Here is a 20,810-nt window from a genome sequence, read left to right as displayed (position 1 = left end):
AATGGCCAAGTTCATTTTTTTAATATTAATTATACTGAAACTATGAATTATTCTTAGTATTTTTCTGATAGTGATAATTCATTTTTATTTATTTCCAGATATGCAGTTAATACATCAGACAGATTCTGTAGTTTATAAACAGGTGTTATCTATATATCCTCAGCTGCAACATTATATTCAGCACTTCTCATGAGTTATCCTAGCAATTTCTCTCATTCCAACACTACATTCAACACAATAAAGCTACCAACTGGAATTCCCAGCCACAAATTTGTCAGTGCACTGCAGTCATCATCAAAAGCACAATCATAACCATAGAACAAAAATGTAGTTCAACAGATAGCATAAATTAAACTTACGTCACAAATAAGAGTAAAACAAATCACAAGTCATTAACACAACATCATCCTACCAGTGTTATAATGACTATAGACATCACAGAATACATCACAAAATGTAACCTTAATATCGCTAGTAAACTACAGAAGCTTTATCACAACAGCAGAAACCTCACAAAATATTTCTCCATAGCCTCCACATGTCTCCATAGTACCCTAAATATCATTTTCTGCCCCTAATAGAAATGTGCTTCGAATATAATTCATATACCTCACCCATGACATCACAGCTTCTCTAAACCAAGAAACAATAAACATAACAACTGATCTTTCAAGTCTCTCATTATACTCATATAAGTTTCAGTCATCATAATTCATTTTCATAATTTGACAAACCAAACATAACAAAACTTGGGTGAGGGAGGAATGTTAAGTAAACCAAACAGCTGTATGGATGGCCATCACTTCTGTGGTAAACATCTGACATGTGGCAATCAAGAGATGATGTTCCATACCAACAGAAGACATGAACGCATTCCCATGTGACTGGTGGATTTAGAGTCATTTGTGTAAGATACAAGAGCATTCAGGAACTCGTGTGAGAGCAGGTGGAGTAAATAATGTGACACCATTGGAGCGATGGAGGATTTTGGACCCCAAAAGTGATCCGTCCATATCCACAGCCAAGGAACTAACCAAGGAGGGTGGTCAGGAGATGAGATGTAGAGACAAGGAGGGGTGATGGAAATCTTGGCAGAGAGAAGTGAGGTGGAGCCAAAGCAGTAGACCCACCTGAGGGTGGGCAGCAGGCAGGCGATGTCACAAGGTCACAGTGCAAATAGGATGGGTGAGCACGGGAAAGTGGACAATGATGGCATAGCAAACAAGGAGCTGGGACCACTGAAATAGAAGGGGAGAGATCCCAGCATCAACCAGGAGACTATTGACAGGGCTAGTGCAAAAACGCTGGTGCCCAAACAGATGCTACAATGGTGAACAGAGTCCAAGAGGAGAAGCTTGGAAGGAGCAGCTCATCATTAACTTAACAACCACAGACCAGATGGGACAGAACTAATGTCTGATAAAGGTAGGAAAGAATCGAACAACCCATGCACCAAGAGGTATGGGCAAGGAAGTGAAGGACACTGAGTTTACAAAAAGAACCAACTTTCAGAGAGCAGATACGGAGCAACTAAGTCAGCTTGTTATCAAAAAGAAGGCCAAAGAAACTGAACTGGGGGAATGCCATCAGGTGTTGGGCATTGAGACAGAGCTCCAGATCAGGATGGACCGTAGTACTGTAACAGCTATGCACAACCCTAGACTTAATGGTGACAGAAGTGTGTCAGATGCCACCTTGGAGCATTGCACCACAGAGGCCATAGAGAGAGAGAGCTAGCCAAAATACAGAAATCATCCACTTGGAGAGCAGGGATGACCTCCAGTGGAGGCTACAACACCATTAATTGTGATGAGAAAAGAAGGAAACTTAATATGGAGCCCTGTGGATTGTCATTCTCCTGGGTCTGTGGAGAGATGAGAACAGTGCAGACTAACTCTTAACAACTGGATAGAATATTAGTGGATTTGCTAAGACATCATCTAAATAGGTACGCACATAATTTCATAGATAAATATATTTTAGTTACACTTACTTTTGCTTGCATTCTTCTAAATTTTCTTTTTCACCAAGGAGCTGCTTCTTGGCTACAAGGAAACAAACATACTTTAATATTCCATAAACAATGCACTTTAAAATCTACAGGTCTCAGATCAATAATGTTTTATTACCTCTAGTTACAAATAATTCCATCTTATCCTTGAAAGGCTGTAAATTATTTTCTGAAGAGGCCTTAATAACTTTTTGTGTTCTATTTTGGCATGCTGTAAAAAAATAACAAAAACATATTATACTATGGAATGAATGTGGAGCATAAGAACACAGCACGTCTCATTAAAAAAATTGAGGCCAGACACAAATGGGTCAAAAAGAGAGAGAATGATATCTTCCTCATCAAATCAAATTTAGGTATTTATCCATTAAAGAAAATAGCACACAACAACACAATATAGTCTGGATTGAAGAAGATAACATACCACATAGAAGCAGACAGAGGAGAATATGCCATTAAGCAACACAAACAAATAACATGGAGAAATTTAGTGGTTGAATAACAAGGAAAAATATTATGTTGGGTTAATGTGGCCCAGTGAGTCTTCTGCATCTTCAGTATCATTTCCCTATTCCTGAATCACAATGCTATATTCACAAATGCTCTTAATACAGCGTCCACCAACCAACAGCTAATGAATCAAGTGACATCCTCCAACCTTCCTTATTACACAAAATCACATCTGACTTTAACAACCTAATCATATCCTCTGCAGCAGCTTCAGTTACCTTTCATAGTGCCCAGAAATGAGAAATGTGATCCCCTCAATCCTTCCACCCCCTCTTGGTATTCTGCTAACCTCCCAATCACAAAACATTCTGAACCATCTTTATGTCACATCTACTCCCATCCCCTCGTCATTCAATGTGAAAGAACCATATGCAAAAGTGTCCTATGAACCCATTCAGAGTATGATATTGTAGTTCTGTCACAGGTGTATCCTATTGCATCACAGGCAGAATTACCTTTCAAAGTATCTACATTATATTGATTCTGCTCTAATTTCTGAACAACCATTTATTTGTGCATGAACACAAGCTAACTGTCCATCTGAACAAATTTATCTCCCCAAACAGAGACCACAAGAGGAGTTGAGCATCAAGTGACAGAGCATGCTACTGAGCACAACATGCTCCACTTTACTGGTAGTTTCCCAACTGGACCATTTGGCTACTTTCCTCCTTTCCACCCCTTCCTCTCGCACCATGTCCCCTGCCAACGATCCCAGCTTCTCTGAACTGCATATGTGAGGAATTGTTCTTACAATACATCTTCCAATTTCCACTAACTCTCATTCTACACCTACTACCGTATCTGTCCTCATTCCTGCCCCCTCCCCTGCCCCATACTTCCTCAATGCTTTTATCATCCATCTATTCAACAACACTCACAGAGTTCCCTGTATGAATACCATTTTATGCTGTTCTACTCTGACTCCCCTCCCCCCAACCTTCATCAGTACCTTTCACCCTCATGGTCCTTGGTGCTTTTACCCTCAATATGACATTTCTACATATCATTCAGACCACAATTCTAGGACCAAATTAGGTTTTTGTATGTGTGCATGGAGAGGGAGGGGGGCAAGTTGGAGGGGAGGGGGGGGTGTTGCTCATAAGGAGGACATTGTGAAACTAAATTGTGAATGGTTATCATTACTCTTTTCATTGTTTGTATTCTGATTATGATTCTCACAGTTACAAGAATTTAGTATGCCGTATGTTCCACATGGTACTTACCCTACATACCATAACACTATGGAATAAGTCAGTAAAAAACTACCAAATTAATGCACATTACACTATGGTATCAAATGAAAAATCACAGCATAGTAACACTGCAGAAAAAAATATTTACCTCACTAACATAAATGAGTACGCAGTTACACCAACGAGTCAAAACTTTGTGTGGTCTGCCCATTGTGTGACTGAGTACTATGTGGTTGCATATCAGGCAAAAAACACTGTAAAGGAAGTACCTAAGTAGAGCGGAGATGAATGGGGAATCATTCTACTGAAAATATCTGCCACAAATGGATATATCCACTGATATAAGTGACTTTGACGAAGGGCAGATAGTTATGGCTGGCACCTTGGGGTGAGCATTTCAGAAATGGCAAAGCTGTTTGATCATGTACTGCTGCTATTAGGCAACAAAGTGTTGGAAGTCCACACCATCATAGAACATAAAGGTTATGTAATTATCCTCTACGTAAAGCAGTACAGGGGGCAATCTGAGGCAGACATGATGAAATGAGTATGGGGTGCTGCAGCAGATAATCCCTACATGTTCCTTTGTTGATCCAATGTCATCTTCATTTACAGCTGCAGTGACCATGGGATCACCAAGACTGAACCATGAACCAACAGAAACACAGGGTGATTATAATTAAGGTTAAACTTTCAAACTACGGTAGAAATAACACCACTGATCAGAATGACATCAAATTGCAATGGAATACTATCAGATAAGGGGGAAACGTGTGGCAGAACAACAATAAAGAGTTACGAAGTGTAGCAATAGATGGTGCTGTAAACATTATAATTTACTACTGGTTGACTACAAATGAATTGTACAACAATGCCTAAGGTGTACATTCAACAGTAAACAAATTGTACTATTCAGTGTGATACTGTTAGTTATGTAAGCGCATCCATCACGGCAAGGTCATATCACATCAGATGGGAACAATCTGTTTCTAATTGTCCTGAGGTCAAAGACCACATAAAACCCATCAATCACATCAGTTTTTGATTGTCCTGAGACCAAAAACTGCACAAAAAACCATTAATAAAAATCAAATCTTATTATTGATTTCCGTGTGATTGGTGTAAAACATGTTCAATATGCTGTCCACCATTTTCTGCAACAAGTTGAAATTGAGAAACAGCACATTCCCCAACTGATCAAAGTGTTTCCCGAGTCATATTCAGAATGTGTTGCGCAATGTGTGCCTTCAATACAGCTAAGTTTGCAGTCAGAACACTTAAGGCAGCCTCACAGCCATAAGTCACACGGATTAAGATCAAGTCATAGGGATGGCTAGTCTGTACAGAAATGGTGGCTGATAATCCTAGCATTTCTGAAATGATGCTTCAGCAGCTGCGTAACTGGATTTGCAATGTGTGGAGATGTGCCATCCACACTGTTGGAGAGCTGGAATGATGTGGTTACACAAAAGACACTCATAGCGCTTATCAGTGACGGTACAGGTAGCAGGACCAAAGGCACCTGTCTCTTTGAAAAAATATGGTCATATGATAAATGATGCCATAAACCTGCACCACACAGTGACTTTTCAGGATGAAGTGTTACTCGTTGATTTGCATGTGGATTTTCCGTTGCCCATATTTGACAGTTCTTTGTACTAACATATCCTGTTAAATTGAAGTGGGCTTCATATGTCCACACTATCTTCCACAACCAATCATTGTCTGCTTCCAAAGAAATTCTAAAACAAAGGTGTCTCTTGCTGTGAGATCAACAGGAAGCAACTTGGGCACATGGGTAATTTTGAATGGATAGCAAAGAAGGATGTGTCGTAGGATTTTACAAACCGTGTTCATGGATATGTCCAATGTTTGGGCAATTCTCCATGCATTACACATTTGCTCACCGCTACTCATCTCCTCCTGCATGGCTGTGACCACTGCTTCCATTGACATTGAATCAATTCATTTCCTCCCTCTGCCAGGCTAAAAAGACAACTTTTCAAATTTCTGAATCATTTTCTCCATACCCACAGTAGTCATCAGACCAATGTCGTTTTTCAAAGCCTTCAGTGTCCAGAACTTCTGCAGAGTGACATGTGCACAATCATCATTCCTGTAATACAGCTTTACAAGCAGAGCGCAATCCTGCATTTAGACAGTCACAGCAAACGTCACAGACTCGAAAGGAGGAAAAGCTGTGTACCTGGTGTGTTTATACCAACTTCAATGGGTCAGGCATATGACAGGTGTTTTATGTATTCTGGCACATATTGATCAATTTTCACACAACTTTTTTTCCAAATATTCTTTTGTAATTTGATGTCATTCTGACCAGTGGTGTTATTTCTACAGCATTTTGAAAGTTTAATTATAATCAGCCTGTATGTCACCTGGCTCAAAGGATCTCATTTCTTGCAACACCAGGTCAATGGTTGTGCCCAGATATGTTTTCATCCTTGTGAACAGCTGCTCAAAACCTGCACCACACAACAGACACTGGCTGGAGGGGTCAGAATTATGCTATAGGGGGGACATTCAGCAGAGCTTCTATAGGACCCGAACTTTGGCATGTCTCAGCATTTTGTAAAGAAAAAATGATAGTAACATTGTTCACCGCTTTCAGAGCAACAGTCAGTTTCAGTGAAGTTTAATGAACTTAACTGCTTCTAGTATTGATATTATGGACATCATTATTCTACTATTATTCTACATCTACATCTATACTCTGCAAACCACCATGGGGTGCATGGCAGAGGGTGTATTCCATTGTACCAGTTAATAGGGTTACTTCCTGTTCCATTCATGTATGGAGTGCGGGAAGAATGATTGACTGAATGCCTCTGTGCAAGCAGTAATTATTCTAATCTTATCCTCACAATCCCTATGTGAGCAACACTCAAGGAGTTGTAGTGTATCCTAAATTAATCACTTAAAGCCAGTTCTTGGAACTTTGTTAATAGACTTTCTCAGGACAGTTTATGTCTGTCTTCAAGAGTCTGCCAGTTTAGTTCCTTCAGTATCTCTGTGACACTTAAACAAACCTGTGACCATTCATGCTGCCCTTTTCTGTATACTTTCAATATCCCCTGTTAGTCCTATCTGATTTGGGTCACACACTTTAGCAATATCCTAGAACTGGTTGCACAGGTGATTTGAAAGCAATCTCCCTTTTAGACGGACTGCACTTCCCCAGTATTTTATCAATAAACCAAAGTCTACAACCTACTATATGATTATTTTATTTCAAATCCCTGTGAAGTGCTACACCCAGGTATTTGTATGAGTTGGCTGATTCCAACAGTCTCTCAATGATATTATAGGATAACATGTTTTTTCAGTTTATGAAGTGCAAAATTTTACATTCATGAACATTTAAAGCAAGTTGCCAATCTTTACAGCACTTTGACATCTTCTCAAGATTTATGCAGCTTCTTAATTACAGTAATTCATTATAGATAACAGCATCATCTACAAAACATCTGAGATTACTATTAATCTTGTCTGCCAGGTCATTAGCCCATGAAGTGGGTACTTTGCGCACATGCACCTCTTCCACAGTGGGTAACATGCATCAGCATGCTCATGTGTGGTGGTGCTGCATACTGTTCTCATGCATAAAAGTTGTCCTTCATGTTTTGTTGTTGAATTTAAATTTAAATTGATACTGGGTGGAAATGAATAAAATATATCGCAGAAGTTGACAAAACTGTATTTTCACAATATTACAAGTCATTTTCAGTGTGAAACATTTTAAAACAACGTGCTGCACGCAAGACAACTTTGCATTCTGCACACCAGTATGAAGTTTCTTTGTGAAGGCCTTTTCTCATGCACACCGCACAGCTCCTTTTTTGACCTTTCTTCATTGTGGGTGGAAGGTGGTCTGGAAAATGCCTGGCTGTAAGATGTGTTGCTTTCGGTGTTCGAGGTGGGCATCCTACTGATGTCCCTTGTTGTCATAAAGCTATGGTCAACTGTTTGCCAAGATTAATCATGAAGCTCATTCTACTTTGTTCGGCACCATGCTTCTTGTACAGAACGTATGCACTTGGACAACAAGTGGTGGGAAAGCTTCTGATAACATTTTTTTTCAGCCTGCTACTGGCCATCTGGTAGTTTTGTAACTGAGAATCGCACCTAACTAACACCCCCCCCCCCCCCCCTCCAATCATATTCTTATTTTAGTCAACAACGATCAACGATATGTGGCTTTTGAATGATTCCCTTCTTCAAGTTTACATTTAAAAAAGTATTGTCATGGAAGGTGCTGACCATAGGAGCAATGCAAGGGGTACAAAATTTGTTATAAAAGTCAGTAAATTACTCAATGGACAGTATTTTTCAGTACAGGTATTTCATTCATTCCAACCAAGTATCGACTCATGACGTCATCCAGAAGTGAATTGACTGTAATCTGAATCTTTTTGAGCAAACTAATAGTTTCTTTCAGGTGATACAATTTTATTGATTATGAAATACAAGTTCTTGAAGTTTATTCAGAATGGGAAATGTTATTCGTAATTGCTGGCCATAATTTATCTGTTTAATGTAAAGGTGTTTCGAATTTTGTGCACATAAAAAAGTGCAATTTTACGTGCGGCTTTTACTCTGAGACGAGTTATCACTTAGAGTGCAAGAGGTAGGCATGTACAGTTTGCTGACCTGCAGTGTGAATTTTATTTTTTGTTATTTTGACTCAAATGGAGACAAATCCAGTTTCATTTAGACGTTATGTGAGATAGACACATCACATTACTACGAAAGAGTCATTTAGCCCATTAGGGAAAACTGAAACCTGTGCGCTCAATTTGGAATACGTCACATGCTAGTGCGCAATCGAGCTGTCCAGTGAATCGAGTAAATAGTTTCAAATGCACTTGGACTTAATGCATGAAGTCAGAAATTAATTTTGAGACAAGTGCTCATTTTGACAAAAATGAACCAAAAGTTTATTCAAAATATCGAGGTTCTGTTTTAATTGAGACACATATCAGCTTGTTGATCACGTTGCTTAGCAACATTGTAATGCAGATTAATTAATTTGTTAGAACTATTTGCAACTTAGTAAGTTCCATTACACAGACAAACTGTTACAAGAAATTTGCTGACTGCATGAGAGTGTGAGAGTGGTTTTATTTCCAGAAATGCCAATAAACCGGCGGTTTCAAAAGTTAAATTACTAACTGTTGTGTAACTTCATTGATTGTCCCACACCACTACTTAACATGTTGTATCATCTCTCTTCACAAGAGATCTCAAGAAGCTGGGATAAACAATAAACAAGAAGAAGACTAAAGAAGAGGCATCGGTATACCATAACAATGCCTCTTTTGTCCTTCCATTTCATTACCATCTGCTTGCCTCTGTACTCTGTTATGTACTCCCTTTTCTTCAGTTTTTCCTTTTTTATGAAGTCAGGGAACCCCTTCCTGTCTTGCTGCATTGTGCTGACAACAGCAGTGTTATTGCTGGTTACTTTGTCCACCAAATCCGGACTGGTGTACCAGATGTCAAGATAAATGCAGTGGTCTTTCCCGAATAGATCGTAAGCAAGCTTCAAAACAATTCAAGAGGCTATTTTTTCGTCTGCATAGTGGCTACTATAATTATTGTCCTTCCCAGTGTAAACAATAAAGTCTCATACATACCCGGAGCTGCTTTCACAGAGTTTGTACAATTTGATGCCAAAGCTGCTACGATTTGATGAAAAATATTGCCTCCATCCAAGGAACCCTTTCCAGAGCAACAACGATTTGTCAATGGTGATGTTCCTCTCTGGCACATATACTGATCTGAATTTACGCCACAGATCCTCAATAATGGGGTGAATTTTGAATAGTTTTCTGCTGATAGTGCCAAGTGGGTCATAAAAGGTATTGTCAGCAAAGTGGAGGAATTTCAATAAAAGATGAAACTGTTTTTCAGTCATCAGTTTCCTGAAGAAAGGTGTGTCAACTGATATTCTCTCTCTCTCTCTCTCTCTCTCTCTCTCTCTCTCTCTCTCTCTCTCTCACACACACACACAAAAAGTACATCTTGTGGTCTGATTTGTGAAGAATTTCTTGAAGTACAAGCATTGCAATAAGTGTTTTTACCTTGTCATATGTAGTATCCTGCCAACTGCGAACCCTGGAGTGTGCTGCTAAATTGGGAGGAGAAGCTAGGAACTGTTCTGCATAAAAGTTTGTTAGTCCAGCTATTATTGTGCGCAAAGTATCATCCACAAAACACTTAAAACAACTCATCACATCATATTGTTTTAGAGGCACAACTGTACTACTACTACCAGTGAACAAATATTGATTACAAATTGAACTAGCATGCACAAATGCTCTAGGTACCGTCTGCTACAGTAGTGTCTCATCTTCAGATGTTTCTGATCAAAGTCACTTTCACTTTCACTAGCCTCAACATCCATATCTTGAAAACTTTCAGAATTGTCACTGAAATTATCGTCACTTTCCAAAAGCAGCTGCTCAATCTCCAAATCTGATAAACGACTTCTTCTCACCACTGCAAAAGATCACTCACTAATGCAGCAGTAAGCACGGACAAAAAAGGTGCACTTTTGTGGCTGCTTCACTGGACGCATACTGTCAATGCGCACTCAAGTCGACAATGTTATAACTAGCCTAGAACATGCTGCATTGCCTGATGAGAGCTGCCATCTAGTGGACGAAGCTCAACTAACACCACAGTGTCAATGGCACGCCAATACTTGTCATTCCCACTAGCTCTTAGCCACAATACACAGTAGATGGATATATTTGTCAAACCCACTGTGAATTAGCAGAGCATGGATGGATGTATCCATCATGCTCACTTAAAGGGTTAATATGCAACATGAACAGCAACACACTTCCTTGGGCAACACCTGGACAATTACTCTCCATGCAAGGTAACATGCTCTGTCCCCCCTTCCAAAAAGTCTTTAATCCAGTCACAAATTTCACTTGATCGCCCATACGATCACACTTTTGACAGTAAGCATAGGTGTGGTACTGATTAAAATGCTTTCCAGAAATAAAGAAATACTGCATGTACCTGACTGCCTTGATCTAAAACTTTCAGCATGTCATGTAAGGAAAGTGCAAGTTGGGTTTCACATGGTTGATGTTTCCAGAATCCATGCTGGTTGGCACTAAGGTGGCCATTCTGTTCAAGATATCTCATTATGTTTGAGCTCAGAAGATTTTCTAAGTTTCTACAACACACTGGTATCAAGAATACTGGACAGTAGTTTTGTGGATCACTTCTACTACCCTTCTGTAGATGGGTGTGACCTGTGCTGCTTTTCAATAACTGGGCATTGTTTCTTGTTTGAGGGATCTATGACAGATTGTAGTTTGGGGAGAGGCTAACTCAACCACAAATTCAGTATAGAATCTGACTGGAATTCCATCGGGCTCTAGATCTCTGTTCAATTTTAACAAATTCCAGTTGTTCCTCAACATCATTGACACTAATACTTATGATTAATGGAAAATCTCATATAAAGATGTGAAACAAATTAACAAAGAGATAGAGGGGTGGGCCAGTACTTACCTCAGCTCAGTACAGCCGATAGATAACACAAAACAGAACAGAAAATTTACATTCCTAGCTTTTGGAACTTTGTTCCTTCATCAGGGAGGAGAGAGGGGAAAAAAAAGGGGAAGAAGGGAAAGTGGATTTAGTTACTCACAACCCAGGTTATGAAGCAACAGGGAAAGGTAAACAGGGAGGGTAGCAAGGATGGAGGCATGGTTGTCAGAGGGAAGCCAAAGATAGACATTACAAAGAGAAGAGGTGAAAAGAGGAATGAAAATGTTCACTGCGACAATTTTCAGCTGGGTGTTCAACCAGATTGTTTGGTTACTGAAAACAACAGGACACTGTGATTCCATGAGAAACCATAATTCCTCCTTGTTGGATCTAATGCCATGAATGTTCCACTGGAGAAGAGTCATAAAGGGGAATGGCAAGAAGAGAACAAATGAAGCATATTCACCTCTGAGGCTACCGAGTGCCAGACTTCGAAAACTCACTGCTATGTGGTGGAGAGGCTGTAGGATCCTGTTCCACAAAATGCACAGAGGCATTGTCACTATCCCTTGGTCAACTAGCAGATTCCAGGGCTCAAAAACAGTAGACCATGCACACCAGTGAAATGTAGGTTGGCTGTGTGAGGGTATCACATGCATTTTGGCAGTGAACAAATAACTTTAAATCAAGCCTGCTGATTATCCTGTTATCTGTAGAGACAATTTTATTTTACTTTTGTTTTGTTTTGTTGTGAAAAAACAATTGAGGTTATAAGCACCCACTTCATAGCCTTGTAACACTAATAAGTAAAAGAAGTTAAAAGCAACTACATGCTTAGCCTACTTGACAGAAAGAAAGAGCTAAAAACAAAAGCTTCCTCTTGCAGAAAGGTGCACAAAATATGCAGTAGACACAGCAGAGATCCTGAACCAAAGATCAAGTGTCCTTTGCCATACTGCTAAAATACACAAAAAGTAAAATGAAGTTGACAGCACAAATGATGTTCACTAAAAAGGCCAATAACTCATATGGTAAACACACACTGGAATGTAAGAAGTTATAAAAAGAGCATTCAGTCAGGAAATGGTGAACTGTCAAAGGTAGTTGACAATGAGCACAAAGTGGTGGGGATTACCACTTAACAAATGGGGATGGTTAAAAAGATAGTGTCCAATACTACCTAGCTAAAATGATCTCCTCACAATGAGAGGGCCAATTGATTGCAATTACTGCCATCAGCAAACTCTCTATGAATACTTAGAGCAGCCATACTGTATGCAAGAAGTGGTAATACCCTACATATCACCTTGCTTTTATGGCATACATTCACAATTTTGTAACTAGTTCTGTGACACCTTAGCTCTATAGCCACTGTGTGAAAATTTAACAAAGGAATACTCCTATGGTTGTAGCGAGTGGGCCTTGCAGTAGTTTGAGAAGTGATTTGTAGTGAAATTATGTAAAGATATTGTCAGCATCAAACCATCCATGTATTATGTATACACCTGTTTTGATTTGTGAAGATCAACCTCATTTAAATTATTCTGTCAGGAAAGGTAATCTGAAATGGGAAAATTGGCTTACCTCCAATGCATAATCACATACTGATGAGATTCCTACTAATTTCATCAGCATATGGTATCACATTTAGGAATGGTGTTCACCTCAGCAAGAAATGGAAAATTAGATACGCCACCACCAGAAAACTTTTGGGAAGGGATAGGGGGAATTCTGAATAAGAGTAAAATACAAATGGTTACGTACATCAGATTATAGCCTTTTTTTATGCTTTACTCTCGCAAAGGCTGTTAATTGAAATTTTCAGCAAACACTAGAACATTCTTTTTCTATGAACTTTGATTTTGTCAGTTCAAAAAGTCATCTTTCCTTATTTCATAAGACTATTCAAAGACTGAGCAGTAAAATTAACCAACCACCTATTTACATCAATGATTTAACATCATTAAATCCAGTCAACATAATCTTCCTCTCAGAGCAACTGACCACTGGAATACAACACACTGTAGGTTAAGCATATTGCTTCTGTACAGCAGGTATGAATAAAGGAGGAGTTGACCCTTTCATTATACATTTTCATAGATTTAAGGAAGTTTTTCACCCAAATACATGTAGAAATATGTGTATCAATAACATGTTCTAATATTAACAGAAAATCAGTAACCTAAAAGAAATTTCAACCTATTCATAAATCACCTTCAGCCCTATTTGCCAATTTAACAGTTTAAAAAGAAGTTGCTTATGATTTTAGTACTGATTTTCTTACAAGATCTTCTAGTAAAAAGTTATTCTAGCCAGTAATATGATCACTCCTATTAGTTCACACAGATACAGAAAATGTTCCAAAAAATGTAAAAATAATATCTTTATATAGAAGTATCATGAACAATAAAATTACAATGAAATCCAGACCATTAGCTGCTTACAGGTGTTGATAAATATCAACAGGGACAGTGGAAAATGTGTGCCCTGACTAGGACTCGAACCCAGGACCTCTTGCTTACATGGCAGATGCTCTACCGAACTGAGCCATCGAGGACACAGAGGATAGTGTGACTGCAGGGAGAGACCTCTGGCATGTTCCCCATGAGACCCACATTTTCAACTTACTGTCCACACACTACATTTGTAGTGCCCCTGCCCACTATACTCATTACTTGCGCCAGTCAATCCACTGATTATCATAAGAGTTTGAGCAATGTGAGTGCATCTAAATTGAAGAGGATCATTGGTTGGTTCGTTTAAAAAGGAGGGGGCGGGACCAAACTGCTAGGTCATCGGCTGAAGAGGATCATTGGCTGGTAAGCCTTATCTATATGAAAATGACATCTGTCATGTCCAAAAGAACAGACACCATCTTCAGCTAGATAAGGCTTACTGGCCAATGATCTTCTTCAGTGCTGAAGCACTCACATTGCTCAAACTCTTATGGGAATCAGTAGATTAACTGCCATGAGTAATGAATATAGTGGGCAGGGGCACTACAAATGTAGGTGTGGACAGTAGGTTAAAAATGTGGGTCTCATGGGGAGAGTGCCAGAGATGAGTCCCTGCTGTAACACTATCCTCTGTGTTTTCGATGGCTCAGTGGGATAGATTGTCTGCCATGTAAGCAGGAGATCCTTTATTGTATGATTATATGATAGCGGAACAAACACTGGTAGCAGTTATTTCTGTAAAATATCTGGGCGTATGTGTACGGAATGATTTGAAGTGGAATGATCATATAAAATTAATTGTTGGTAAGGTGGATGTCAGGTTGAGATTCATTGGGAGAGTCCTTAGAAAATGTAGTCCAGCAAAAAAGGTGGTGGCTTGCAAAACACTCGTTCAACCTATACTTGAGTATTGCTTATCAGTGTGGGATCCGTACCATGTCAGGTTGACAGAGGAGATAGAGAAGATCCAAAGAAGAGCAGCACGTTTCATCACAGGGTTATTTGGTAAGCATGACAGCATTACGGAGATGTTTAGAAAACTCAAGTGGTAGACTCTGCAAGAGAGGCACTCTGCATCGCGGTGTAGCTTGCTGTCCAGGTTTTGAGAGGGTGCGTTTCTGGATGAGGTATCGAATATGAATATATTGCTTCCCCCTACTTATATCTCCTGAGGAGATCACGAATGTAAAATTAGAGAGATTCGAGCATGCACAGAGGCTTTCCGGCAGTTGTTCTTCCTGCGAACCATTCGCGACTGTAACAGGAAAGGGAGGTAATGACAGTGGCACATAAAGTGCCCTCTGCCACACACAGTTGGGTGGCTTGCGGAGTATAAATATAGATGTAGAGTCCCGGTTGGGGCACACATTTTCAACTATGCCCATTGATATTTATCAGATCCTGTAAGCAACTAATTGTCTGGATTTCACTGTAATTTCATTCTTCGAGAGCTACAAGATCACCAATGGTATCTGTAACTTTGACATGTCTGAAAGAACAGATACCAGCTTCATATATAATGAACAAATTCATTCCATGAAACTTATCATCAGTGATCTTTACACCCTTAACATGATATATGTGACTGTCTTAATTGTGTCTGTCTGTAACTTCTTTACTGTAAGTAGCAACCTGTCTTTTCTTACATTGTTAAAAAGACACTAAATTTGAGTGCAGGGAGGGGCGGGAGCAGTAAAGGACTAAAAAAAGAATTCCAGAAAATTGCTGAAACATGTGAACTGGATAGATTGTTACAGTGTTCATGGACGAATGCAGAAAATAAAATTACCAATAATATTCTTCCATTATTTGAAAACATGTTTAAGATCATTATGGCCACACTGTATTAGGAATAGAAAGTTGACTGAAGCCTGAAGTGGACAGAAATCAAATTCTGAAATCAGAGTTCAATGTAAGATTGCAGGGATAAGTTAGATACCAATGGTAGTGGTACATTTATTGCTGTACAGATATCATAATACATTTGAGATTATTATGGACTCATAATGTAAAATAATTCCGGGAAGTTAAGTATCAAATGTGGATCAAACATGCTAACCCACATCAAATTCTGCCATGGCACAACAGTTCAAAGAGAACTTTGTTAATATCACAAGTAAGTTACCTGTTCATGCTGTTGTAATAGAGGAAGACTTTTACTTTTTCAGCTACAAAATGAGAGAATAATGTGATTTAAACAGGTGCCAGAGAATAGAATCAATGTAACACTTTCTTCACATTGTTGTCTGAAACTGCTTTCAGTGCACAGAGAACTGACTCATGAGGGTTGTGTCTTAGACCACCTAGTAACTAGAAGACCTGAATCGGTTAAAATGGGGGAATGCACCAGAGATATTAAGCCAGTGGCAATATCAGTTTGTGTGTGTGTGTGTGTGTGTGTGTGTGTGTGTGTGTGTGTGTGTGTGTGTGGATTTTATGGGCACCCAACAGTAAGGTCATCAGCACCCTTACACGTGTCAAAAGAAATGAATGTGGAGATGAACTAAAATTGTTGTACACTCGTGCACTCGAAATGACTGTACAGTCACTCTATCTCACAAGTGCTAAAACCAGTTAGGAGAGAAAGTAGCTCTACATTAAATTAAAACACAGAAGAGCGAAAATGAAGGACAGATAAATGTGACTGGCTGACAACTTACAAAAAACTTGGGGGAACCAAACACACTGTTGACACATTGAAAATATCTTCCTAAAATCTTGTTAAAAAAGTTGGACAATACACAAAACTTTGAAACTAACCAAATTCATTGGAACATTGCTTAAAATAGAGGGCAGATCTGTTGGCAAACTCGCCATAGTCTGCAGGTCAACAAATAAAATGCAATCCAATAAGATATGGTGCACAGTGATCTGCACCCCACAAGCACCACACATTGGATGGTCCTCTTGCTGGAGTAATAATTCATGTGTCATTGGGCTGTGGCCTATGCAAAGATGGGTAAGAAGAACCTCATCCTGTTGATCTGGCTAGGAGGAGGTATGCCATGGCTGAGTTGCTGGGTTTACTACACAGAGATTGTTGTCAGTCACTTCCAGCCACTTCTCTTCCCATCAACACATGACCTTGTACCCCAACAGTGAGGTGATGGGCTGCAGGGAGATGGCACACTGAAATATCTGAGGATCACGACACACCTCCTTGACTGCTAGATCCACCCTTTCATTCCCCAGAATTCCCACGTGCCCAGGCACCCAGCAGAAAGACACACCCTTCCCCAGTTGTCGTAGTTGGAGGAGGGCATCCTGGATATTCTGGATGACTTTATCTGGTGGGTACAAACATTGGAGAGAGTAAAGAGCACTCGGAATATCTTAACAGACAAGAAATTAATGCCAGGAGAATGTCTTACCTGCTCCCGTGCTCTCAAGATATTGCATAAGACAGTAAATTCTGAAGGCAGTCTGACCTTGATGACCCAACCTGGGAAAATGACAGAGCAACCAACAGAGTCCCCTTGCTTAGACCCATCCATAACAACAGATACATGGTCATGGTACTCAAATAAAATATACTATGTAATCAAAAGTATCTGGATACCCGCAAATACACGTTTCTCATATTAGGTGCATTGTAATGCCACCTACTGCCAGGTACTCCATATCACTGACCTCAGTAGTCATAAGACATCATGATAGAGTGGAATGGATCCTTCGCGGAACTCATGAACTTCGAACATGGTCAGATTGGGTGTCAGTTGTGTCTTATGTCTGTAAATGAGATTTCCACACTCCTGAACATCCCTAGATCCACTGTTTCCGATCTGATAGTGAAGTGGAAACGTGAAGGAACACATACAGCACAAAAGTGTACAGGCTGAACTTGTCTGCTGACTGACAGAGATTGCCAACAGTTGAAGAGGGATGTAGCGTGTAATAGGCAGACATTTATCCAGACCATCACACAGGAATTCCAAACTGCATCAGGATCGACTGCAAGTGCTATGACAGTTAGGTAGAAGATGAGAAAACTTGGATTTCATGGTCGAGCAGCTGCTCGTAAGCCACACATCACACCATAAATGCCAAATGACACGTCACTTGGTGCATGGAGAATAACCACTGGATGATCTAACAGTGGAAAAACATTGTGTGGAGTGATGAATCATGGTACACAATGTGGCAATCCAATGGCAGGGTGTGGGTATGGCAAATGCCCAGTGAATGTCTTCTACCAGCATGTGTAGTGCCAACAGTAAAATTCGGAGGCAGTCGTGTTATGGTGTGGTCATGGTTATCATGGGCATGTTTTTCATGGAGGGGGCTTGTACCCCTCGTCATTTTGCGTGGCACTAGCACAGCACAGGCCTACATTGATGTTTTAAGCACCTACTAGCTGCACACTGTTGAAGAGCAATTCGGGGATGGCGACTGCATCTTTCAACTTGATCAAGCACCTGTTCATAATGCAAGGCCTGTGGCAGAGTGGTCACATGACAATAACATCCCTGTAACAGACTGGCCTGCAGAGTGTCCTGACCTGACTTCTATAGAACACCTTTGGGATGTTGTGGAACACCAACTTCGTGCCAGGCCTCACCGACTGAAATCGATACATCTCCTCAGTACAGCACTTCATGAAGAATGGGCAGCCATTCCACAAGAAACCTTCCAGCACCTGATTGAATGTATGCCTGTGAGAGTGGATGCTTTCATCAAAGCTAAGGGTTGGCCAACATCATACTGAATTCCAGCATTACCGATGGGGGTCGCCACAAATTTTAAGTCATTTTCAGCCAGGTGTCCCGATACTTTTGATCACATAGTGTATCAAAGAATATTGCATTAAAAATGGAAGCAGGAGTGCTATCTCTCCTATAATGCACCAAATCTAAAATCACTCTGGCCCTCTCCAGTAATCAGGGCAGCAGACGGTTAAAACCCAGGATTTGGGGTCATACTGGCTCCACACCGAGTGACTCCAGCACATGCTGCACGCAGATCCCAAATGGAATCATAGCTCACAGGCGATTGGAAAACAGGGATTTCAGAGGCAGACAAGCAACAGTATGGTGTGTGGGTGAAATTGGAGCTCCAAGTAACTTACATGCCTGATGCACCATAAGGAGCAGGCACCGGATGGTAAGTGGCAGTTCCCCCACCTCTGCACAGATGCAAATTATGGGACTGGTCTGATAAGCACTTGTGGTCAGCCAAGTCCCCTCATGATGTACAATGTCAATGATCTGGAAGTAAGAGGGCCTCATTGACCCCTACACTGTGCAACCATAGTCCAGTTGCTAATTCACAAAAGTCCGATAAAACTAAACAAGACCCAGCCTGTCCACTCCAAGACCTGTGGCTAAGGCACTTGATATTCGGTGCTTTCAGGTCTCTAAGGTGTGGCTGACAATCAGGAGTCAAAAATGAGGCCCAGAAACCACACAGTGTCTCTAAAATGTAGGACGATGTCCCCCATATTCAAGGCAGGCAAATTAGAAAGATGATGGGAACAATGAAAATGAAGAGGACACACACACACACACACACACACACACACACACACACACACACACACACACACACACACACACACACACACACACACTAATCTGCAGAAAACGTTAATCCCATCTTTGCAGCCCACTTCTCTAACCACACCGTAAGTTGCAATTGACAGCTCACAGTTGCAACACCGGAGGAGGAACAAAAAACAGTAAACTTGTATACAAATGAGGAGAGCTGTACAGGACTCCTTACTGCCAATGTCATACTGTTGGTGGCTATGGCAAAGAGGGTAACACTTAAAACACTGCCCTGAGGAACACCATTCCCCTGCTCAAATCAACCAGACAGTGTCTCACCAACTCGGATTCTAAAAAACCGCTGAAACAGGAAAGGTGGCCACAAAAGCCAAATTGATGCAGTTGTGCGAGAATACAGTGTCTCCAAGTAGTATCGTATGCCTTACTTATATCGAAGAATATACCGATAAAGTGATGCTTATGAAGGAAAGCCTGCAGAATAGCCGCCTCTAGGAGGTTCAGATTGTCGACAGTGGACTGAAAGCTTCAGAATACATACTGAGAGTGGCTAAGGAGTTGCCTGGTCTGTAACAACCAGACAAGGTTATGGTTAACCATTTGCTCCATGGTCTTTCCTGCACAGCTCATTAAGGTGCTACTCTGATAACTACTACAGCTTGTGCAGTCCTTTCCTGGTTTTGAGGAGAGGGGTCAGAATTGCCTTCCTCCATGAGATGGGGGAGTTGCCTGTCTGCCATATTAGATTAAAACATTCGAGGAGGATTTCCTTTGATGCTGCCGACATGTCAAAGCATGCAGTACTGGATTTGGTCATGACCGGGTTCAGTGTCACGAATCTCAGTCAGTGCCGATTCGAGCTCCACATGGAGAAAGGTGAGTTGTAGGCCTCAGAACTGTTGGACATGAAGTTCAACTTTTCCTTCCCTACAGTCACATGATAGTGACGAAATGCTGGATCATGGCTTGCTTTTGCAGTAGTTTGTGCAAAATGTTTGACCAGCATCTGAGCAATGTCTCTGGGTGTTGTTTGGAGGCACCTCTGTTTCAGCACTGCTGCTATCGGTAAATGGCTGCATTTACCAGAAATCCTCCAGATGGATTTCCATACTTTTATAGAAGAAGTGGAACAGTTGATGTAGTCCAGGAATGTTTGCCATGACCTTTTCTTACTGTCCTTAATGATGCGTCAAGCCATGGCCCTCGCGACTTGAATGGCCCTAAGGCTGTCTGCTGTCAGTTGGCATTTAAAATATCAAAGAGCCATACACATTTCCTGGATCATGGAACGACACTCATCTTTCAAACAAGGTACTGGTTGCCTCCTAAGATAACCTAAGGACTGTGGTATGGAGAGGTCAGTGGCACACTGGATCACTCGTGTGATGTGGTCCACCCATCCTTGGATGCTGTTGCAGTGTTTGAACACAGCTAGCTGGCTGAAACGTGTGCAATTAGCCCTGCTGACCGTCCATTTTGGAGGCTTGACTTCAGGTGGTGATCCATTTAGTAGGTGAAGATGGATTGGGAAGTGGTCACTGGAATGAAGGTCATCAGTGACCTCCCACTAATCAGTGTTGGCGAGGGTGTGAGAACAGAAAGAGAGGTT

At 40.6% G+C, this 20,810-nt stretch overlaps 1 protein-coding gene across 1 annotated transcript in view; it reads right to left on the bottom strand.

Annotated features, from left to right (window-relative positions):
• Positions 1 to 20,810, bottom strand: part of LOC126195680 (formin-2-like) — a 247,096-nt gene that overhangs the window by 37,409 nt on the left and 188,877 nt on the right. The window contains exons 15-16 of the mRNA XM_049934308.1: positions 2,130 to 2,222; positions 1,994 to 2,045 (exon numbers count right to left, since the gene is read on the bottom strand). Of these exons, the coding sequence (XP_049790265.1) occupies positions 1,994 to 2,045; positions 2,130 to 2,222 (145 nt within the window). The remainder of the gene's footprint in view (positions 1 to 1,993; positions 2,046 to 2,129; positions 2,223 to 20,810) is intronic.

This window comes from Schistocerca nitens, chromosome 7 (genome assembly GCF_023898315.1).
Source record: "Schistocerca nitens isolate TAMUIC-IGC-003100 chromosome 7, iqSchNite1.1, whole genome shotgun sequence".
In the NCBI taxonomy this organism is placed as follows: Eukaryota; Metazoa; Arthropoda; class Insecta; order Orthoptera; family Acrididae; genus Schistocerca; species Schistocerca nitens.
Note: the sequence above shows the minus strand (reverse complement) of the source record. Positions and strands in the feature narration are given on the sequence as shown.